General features: G+C 35.4%; 1 protein-coding gene across 1 annotated transcript; it reads right to left on the reverse strand.

Moving 5' to 3' along the window:
* Positions 1-1,269: 1,269 nt before the first annotated feature.
* Positions 1,270-5,017, reverse strand: LOC149001702 (phenylacetaldehyde reductase-like). Its single transcript, XM_089136233.1, has 6 exons — positions 4,668-5,017; positions 4,023-4,192; positions 3,440-3,631; positions 3,168-3,330; positions 1,708-1,894; positions 1,270-1,627 (listed from the first exon to the last, which is right to left on the reverse strand). The coding sequence occupies exons 1-6, from the start codon at positions 4,783-4,785 to the stop codon at positions 1,489-1,491; spliced, it is 969 nt and encodes a 322-aa protein (XP_088992359.1). The 5' UTR covers positions 4,786-5,017; the 3' UTR covers positions 1,270-1,488.
* Between the last annotated feature and the right edge of the window lie 3,666 nt (positions 5,018-8,683).

Consider the following 8,683-nt stretch of genomic DNA (forward strand, 5'->3'; position numbering starts at 1 on the left):
TTAGAAACTGTTCATTCTTCTAGTCCGGTGAACCAAAGAAGTTCAATTCAATTTTGAAATTTCATTGGAAATAATATAATTTTCCTACCTCTGTTAGTCCATTACATTTTTAATTCATCAAATAAACATTCTCATATTGATTTTCATGGATATTGATATGAACTAGCGGTTTTACCAGAAAAAGGAAAGCAAAAAAAAAAAAATGAACTTGGTGGATATAGAAATTAAATATTCTTATGGGTTTTTCACATGCACTTGATATCAACACTATTATCAAATTCCAAAGCATTAGATCCGGTAGACATTACACGTTCGGAATAGAATAAATCCTATGGAATTCTCTTTTCTATTTGTTCTTGATTGTCACTTTCCACTCCTTCCCTCTTGATGTCAGTTTTTGTTTTGATGTAATCAAATGCTTGGAACCAAGGGAAATATTTCATTTCCCTTCTTTTACATATATAATATACAATGAAAATTTTTCAGTCCCACATCTTAGGTTACCCATAAAATTAATGTCATAGCTAGAGCTTCACAATTTATAAGTTAAACCCTTTACTACAAACACTCATAGTCTTAGTATTTATTTAGCCATTTTCAATATTACTCTATATTCTAAGTTTACAGGTACTATTTATGAGCTGTATCTCCCAACTTTATGAAGATTTACGATTGGAAGAGGAAGAAGTCATAGATGGTAGAGGAAGACAAAAACGAATTGAGTGTAATATATTTTTTTTAAAGGTTATTGTTGTCTTTTAAAAAAGTTTGACTTATTTACGTCAGCACTTAAACTGTGTGATTTTTAACAATAAGAAGTGTTGTTGTTTGTTTAATAGTTTCTTCTCTCAAAACCTCTTGTTCATATCTCTCATCAAAAGGCGATATTCTATAACATCTATCTAGCAAATCCCCTGTTAGCCCGAGTGAACATTTAAATATCTATCATACATTCATTCATGAAGGGACTACTTATGGGTTGAAGACCATATCAATAGGTCTTCCATCTTGCAAATAAAGCATATCTTGTGCATGTAAGCAAAATTTTGGAAATGGTACCCTTATTCCCTTGTCTTCTTGATGTATTTCAACCTATAGGGGGTTTGATTAATAAATTGGATAACTCAGGACGTGACATTAATTCTAGAGGGTAACTCAAGGGGTGGCATTAAAAATATCCCACATAAAATTCATATTTTTAAGTCCACCACACACATCACCTAGTCGAGGGGCAGTTTACCCCTAGAACCCCAAAAATGGCGAAGAGAAAGAAAAGGAGGATTTGTACCAGATCAATACATTTGAAACTTTGTATTTAACTACCAAAACTTAAGATTATTCTTTCAATATGTTTAGTACATTGTTTTCAAATGATATAGCCACTCAGATCCTGTAAACACTGAGAAAATGAAGCTTCGAGCAGCCAGATTTTGGCAAGTCCACACTCATGTCTTATTTGATGACTTCCTCTGAACGAGTTTCAGGTACTTAAAAAAAGCCCTTCTCCTTCAAGCTTTCAACAGTTTCCTTCAAGCTCACCTCTATAGGGGTGAAATTTACCCCCAATTCCTGTGCTTTCTTCTTGGAGACTTGGTAGGTTGGCACATAAGGCTTGTCATCAGCACACCTGCCAAGAATAAAAATCAATCTTTATCATCTAAAATAAATGAAATTGAAGTTCAAAATGGAAAAGTCCTAAAAACTTACTTTTCTGGAAGGTTCATATTTGGATAAAGTTCCTTCAAAGCTTTCACAGTTTGTGAATGGTGATAGACTCTCTCAACTAAAACATATCTTCCATTGGCTGAAGGAACCTCAAATGCTAGAATATGTGCATTTGCAACATCTTTAACATTAACCCATCCAAATGTTGCATTAGGAAATGTTTGTACTCCTGCATCCACTTACTATCATTAAGAATGATAATAAAACTAAAACACAAGGTTGACAGTAAATGTTCCTCTTTTCTTTCTGAAAGCCAAATAATAAGCATATTCCCCTTGGATATTATTGAATCTGATCATAGTTGTCAGGGTTTTGCTTAGGTGATGTCAAGGCGACAAAGATCTCCTTTTGTTCTAAGTTGACCAGTTTCCTTCAATGCCAAGGGATTTAAACTAAGAATATGAAGATCTTGTCATCCACATAATATAAACTTTTGTCTCTCATTTCTACACTTTCTTTGTATCCATGATTATAATTTTACCTCCTTTAAGTTATATATTTCCCTTTATGTGGGGTTTGCATTTTCTAGGCATCAAGGCAGCTAGCCACTCAAGTAGCTCACCCTGGTACCAGTACAACTATGAAACTGACTATATCATTCAGTTAGCTATATGGACTATGTTCAGTATAGAATAGTAGATATGCTGCCTGTTTAGGAGTCATGGTGTGTCAAAATCTGTCTGAAATCAATGCTTTAGGTTTAAACCCATTCAAGTAGGGAAGTATCTTAAATGTGATAAATCACAAGAATTCTACTACATTTGCATCATTCGAGATGCTGATATTTGACCAAAGAGATGTGAGTGTGGTTCACTCTATCATATGAACAAATTGACATCTTCCATCTCTACCATGGCTCCAGGGATTGACCATGTTATGAGATTAATGTCAATAACAGTATATAAGAGCGTTTAGCTTCTTCCTGATAATAAGAAAAGAAAATTATACTGCTTTTAGAAGGAGGAATCTCTGAAGGTTCTAGCTTCCTATTGGTTTTTTTTTTCCATTCTTAAAGTTGAACTAGAACAAGGTTGCTCCATTTTACAAAAGGTTGTACTAAGAAATTTAACCACATAGAAACAGTAGCTTGGTACAACATAATTCATATCCTGACAATCTAGTCACCTTTCCCTTCTGTAGATCCATAGTTAGGTAAATTATGCTACCTAACCCCATGGATCTTTAAAGGGCTCAATCCCCAAAAGGAAGAAAACCATTCTGCAGCAGACATTAACCAACCTGAAAACAATACTACTAGTAATTCATATCCTAACACATTCAAAGAAAGTAATTTAGGCAAATAGGAATGCAGTTGCTGCGATTGGAGAGATTGAGGGGTGTGAGAGAACAAAGTTTTTATTTTCTTGGTGGTGGTGGGGAAGGGGGTGGGCTGGGGTTGGGGTTGGTGAGAAAAAAACAATTTAGATGATAGGTGGACTTACCATTTACTAAGTTCAAAATTGCTTCACAACTTGTATTTAGTGTTGGTTGCAAAAGAGGACCAATCACCATAGATGGATTTATCGTAACCATGTCAATCCCCTTCTCTTTTGCAAATTTCCAAGAAGACTCATCAGCCAAAGTCTTTGATAGTAAATACCAACTCTATAAGGGAACAAGTAGCTCATTAGATATAAAGATATCAATGGAACCAAATCTAAGGCCTCTAGGACCTGCACAATGATGTTAAACTAAACAGCACAACCACACACACCTTATTCTGTCTGCAAAACTCTGCATCTGAATACCAATTCTCGTCAACTACCACATCCGGAGTTCGAGGTGTTCTGTTGTATGCAACTGCAGCCATAGAGGATGTTACGACAACTCTTTTAACAGATGGAGTTTTTGCACAGGATTCTAGAACATTAAGAGTCCCCTTCAATGCAGGGTCAAGTAATTCAGCCTGAAATGGAGAATGAAACACAGAACATATATAAGTTGGAACCAAAAGGTTAATACGTAGGGGAGTGATTTAACTACATAATCAAAATCATTGAATTGCCTCAGATCATTTGTTTTGCTTCCTGGGTTCAGTAATCAGATTATACTGCTTTATTTATTACAAGAAGTGAGGAAATAATGTTTACTTGTTCACACAATTCCATGTGCCTCTTGCTTTTCCTTCTTTTTCAGTCTTATTTTGATCAGAGAATGGTGAAAGGCCTAGGTAAACGTATTCATGGATTCTCACACATGTGGAGATCAAAAGGCATGCATACATGTTACACTAAAGCAAAATTATGAAATCAATAATAGCAGATGAAACTATCTCAAGGGATGTAATAGGAACGAACCTGCGGGTCTGTGACTGCATGATAAAATGGAGATGCTGTATGGAAAACACCTACACATCCTTCGATTGCAGAATCAAATGATCCTTCTTCCAATAAGTTTGCCTTGAATAAATGAAGTCTTTCCTTGGCTCCATCAAGAGCAAGTAAATGTTCAGTCTTCTTTGGATCATCTGTGATAACAAATGAACAGAATTTAGTGAATAAATAAAAAATACAGCTTTTACAGCAGTTGATAAAATTCAACATATGTAGTTCCCAAAAGACAGAAATCAGAAATGATTAGTCGGCGTTCATGCACCTTAGAAACAAATTACATTTTTCCCATACAACCCAGACTATAGATCAGATTTATAAGATGGTTCATGAGAAGACAACAATGAGAGAATTGCGAGCGAAATAAGGTCTTTAGGGTCCTTTAAGTTTGTAGACAACCCAGTTGAGATAATGCCCATCCGCAGGGCACCCATCATTACTCAAATACAAGGGTTTATAAGGACAAAAACCCTGAGACAGATTCGAAAAAGAACTGATTGAAGACCGTAGCAAGAAACCCAGAATCAAATTTCAAAATAGAGAAGAGGAAGTCAATAAAGCATCTACAAGACAGTAAAAGTGAAACCCAGATTCAAGAAGATGAACACTAACTTAGATCACGAACTGAAGCTTTAACAGTGTATCCTTTGGCAAGCAGAAACTTCACCAGCCATGAGGCGATGTACCCAGAAGCACCTGTAACACAAACTGTCTTCCCAGCTCCACTCATTGTCTCTGATTCCTTGGTTTCCTTTTGGCTTTTCACACTCTCTTTGGTTTCTGATAAGGAACAACGGAAATGATAATTGAAGGAAGAAATGAATGGTATAAATAGGCACCGGCATTAGTAGATTGTCAACGGAATTAACGTCATGACTCACGACACTTTTAAGTTGGAAGAGAAATAGAACTCTAACTCTTGTCAAGGGAGACATGGCATGGAGGCGACTCCACAAATGGAAGAAAAGTGTAGGTCCTCTCATGAAGAGGAAGGGCTGTGGGCAGCACCAAGATTTCAACGAAGGAGCTCCCACGCAGTTTAAAAACATTGGGTTCCATGGATTTATTTACCAAAAAAAAAACAATTCCATGGATTTTGCTAGGCTGGTGATGTCAGCGATGCCCAACTTTTACAGGGGTTAATAAATTAATAAAACCCCATTGACTCAAATATGTCTAAACTTGCCCTGAGCCTGGATCGATCGATCCCTGCCTGGTTTTTTCAACCCAAAAGACGGGCCTGGATTATCAATCTGTCCTGATAGAGTAGAGTCAGCCAGTCAGGTTTGCATTTTGCTCTCAGAACTAAGCCGATCCTGTGTTAATTTAATTTAATTAAAATTATATTTAAATTTTAAAATGCCTTTAAACAAAACAAGTATCAATTTTTTTTTTTTTTTTTGCAAGTAACAATGTCAGTATCCCACTAATCCTAATTAGTTAAATATATTTCTACAAATCTCACATTCCCAAATCAATAATCATACATGCTTTCCCTAAATATCTAAAACAAATCTTACATTTCACAAATCTCACACTATACTTTTTTTCATATTTATCTTTTTCCAGTGAAGCAACTTTCTCATAAGAGGAATCACTAGTAAATACTAAAAAATGAACTAGGGTTAGGGTAAATCAGTGTCAACACAATCTTATCGGGGTTATTTAGGGCAGGTTGGGTTGGGTTGGGCCCTATCAAGGTCGAGTTAAGGTTGGAGATTTTTAAATCCTGACAGAATTTAGTAGGGTTTGGGTTTCAATTTCAATATCTAAGATAGGATTTAAAGGCTAGCCCGGCCCAATCTGGCCCATTGACACCCCTACTAGCTTTGGATAACCCCTCTTGTGTTGGAAGAGAAAATAAGATGTCATGGCAGGCATGGCACAGAGGGGACTTGAGAAATGGAAGAAAAGAACTTGTAATTCAATAACCGTTAAGTCTCAACTGATAGTGAAGCCTTCATGTATAGTATTGCCCCAGGCCCTAAGGAAATTCGAATTTTTTTTTGCCGGTGCATCCAAACAATCATTTGGTGGTTGACACTAAATCATGTATCTTTTTGGAATTGACGATTTTTATATATATGTATATATTGGGGGTATAGCTATTATACAGAACAATAGGGTCAGTCGGATCTGACCTCTTTACTAAGAGAGCAAGATGTATTAATTATTGTCAATTGAGCCAACCCTTTCTTCGTTGAATCTAAATCATGTTCTTGGATAAGGAAGTCAAGAACCCATATACATATCAAATGAAGTATACTGGTTTAAAAACTTAGAAGTCTCCTATATAAATAAGGATAGGATCCATCCTAAGGATTTTTTAATTGATAAAAGTAAACAAGGTTAAGAATTTAAATCCTCTCAAAGCTTAAATAAGTTCCCCAGAAATTAGTTGAGGTGTACCTAAATTTACCCTGTTTCCCCTCTAATTTTGATTTTTATTAGTTTATCTTAAATTTTTTTTCAAGAATATTTTGTTGGCCACATGAAGATGACATCATCAATCGAAGGGTTGGATCATGGCTTAGAACTTAGAAGACTCTTTATATTAGTAAACTAATGGTAAGATTCAGGCTGTTTGGAATATATGGCCAACCGTATTTTCGCGACATCATATGGGATCTAAATTCTAGATTCTACTTAAATTAAAGGGTAATTTTCATCTTGACCCCCTGAAGTTTGATCAATGTCATTTTTAGTCCAAAAAAATTAAGACTTTGCATCTACCTCCCCTGTACTATGAAAAAAGTCAATTTAAGGACAAAGTATCACTTTTATGACCAATTTGTCCTTTATTTTTTTTTAATTTGAATTTTTACATAATTTAAAAACTTGAGGATTCAGATCGAAGAAATTCCCTTTTTTTAAAATTTCTTCAATAGTAGTCGTGCTTCAGGATTCAAACGCATTTTCAGTGGAAATTCCAAGCTTCAAATGCATCTTCCTGTATGGACCTAAAAAAACAGCATATTCCCCATTTGAGTTCTAACTGAGCAAATCTGGAAGCAAACTAACTAGAAAAGGGTAATTTTCATCTGGACCCCCTGAGGTTTGGTCTATGTCATTTTTAGTCCAAAAAAACTGAAACTTTGCATCTGCCTCCCCTGTACTATAGAAAAAGTCAATTTAAGGACAAATTATCACTTCTATGACAAATTTGCCCTTATTCTTTTTTTCTTTTTTTTTTTTAATTTAAACAAAACATGGGAAAAAAAATGAAAAAATAAATTCAAATTCAAATTCAAATCTTTGAACCAGAGAAATACGATTGTTAGCATTCGAAATCAAAAGAGTTGTTTAAGATCGAAACATCATGCCATTCAAAATCAAAAGAGTTGTTTAAGATCAAAACATCATGCCCTTGAACCTCGCGTCGAAGCTCTGCCACTTGAAGTTTTCTTAACCCTTCGAACCATGGAATCACATCTTTCTTATCGTCGGAAGTTTCAGATTTGTCTTCTCCAACACAGTCTTATCTTCAAGCCATGGAATCACATCTTTCTTATCGTCGGACGTTTCACATTTGTCTCATTATCGTCTTTCGCCATGAACCGGTGTTTAAGGTCATGATACTTACATTTCTGTGGCGTCAGAAGACGAAGAGAAGTGTTTCAGTTCTGTATTTCCATAGCCACAGAGTCCCAGCTATTGGTTCCATGACGGTTAATGGCAAATGCCAACAACAACTTCTCCCAAATCCCCAATGATTGCTTCACAACATCTTCGACTTTAGCCATGGTTTCTCATATTTGACGCTCCATCAACCTTTCTGCAATTCGTAGATAATTTTTTTTTTCAAAACTAGGTTTTTTTTTCCCCTTTTTATTTCTCTTTGGATTTCTCGTCACTTAATGAAAATTACCTTTTTCAAATCCTTGAATCTTGTTTCCACTTACCTGAGTTTTCTAAAGTAGCCCCATGAAGCAAGAGAGCTTTAAGCTGGGATTCAAAGTTAAATGAGTTGAATGAAGAAACATTCAAGTGTTTGATGTTCTTAGACGGTTGCTTTGTGGTGTTTCGGAAGAACGAGAATCACAAATGAATATTAACTTAAATTTTTTTTTCATTTTTATTTCCTATGTTTTTTGTTTAAATTAAAAAAAAAAGGGTAAATTTGTCATGAAAGTGATAATTTGTCCTTAAATTAACTTTTTCTATAGTACAAGGGAGGCAGATGCAAAGTTTCAGTTTTTTTGGACTAAAAATGACATAGACCAAACCTCAAGGGGTCCAGATGAAAACTACCCACTAGAAAAAGGAAAGAGAAACCAAAAAGAACTTCCTATTTCTTACCATTTGAAGATTTTCTAAGGCTCTTTTGTAATCAATGGACAATTATTTGAGTAGGTTAATGGCTTCTGGGGTTTATGTGTTGTGTTGGCTAATACTTTATGCCCTTGTCGATTAGTTGTTCTTTGTTGAACGACTCCAAAAGCTTCTTGGGCAATTTGCTATGGAACCTTTTGCGATTTCACCATCGATGGAGAGGAAGAGAATCAGATATGTAGAATAAGGGGAAACCATGAATTTTTCTAACCAATCACGATTGCAAACGTCGGCCGCTACACAGAGGGAAAGATCAAGAATTTTTAGGGTTTACAATTTGTGTACTTTCCCTTGCA

This window comes from Hakea prostrata, chromosome 10 (assembly GCF_041222555.1).
Source record: "Hakea prostrata isolate BN-2017 chromosome 10, UWA_Hpros_2, whole genome shotgun sequence".
Taxonomy (NCBI): Eukaryota; Viridiplantae; Streptophyta; class Magnoliopsida; order Proteales; family Proteaceae; genus Hakea; species Hakea prostrata.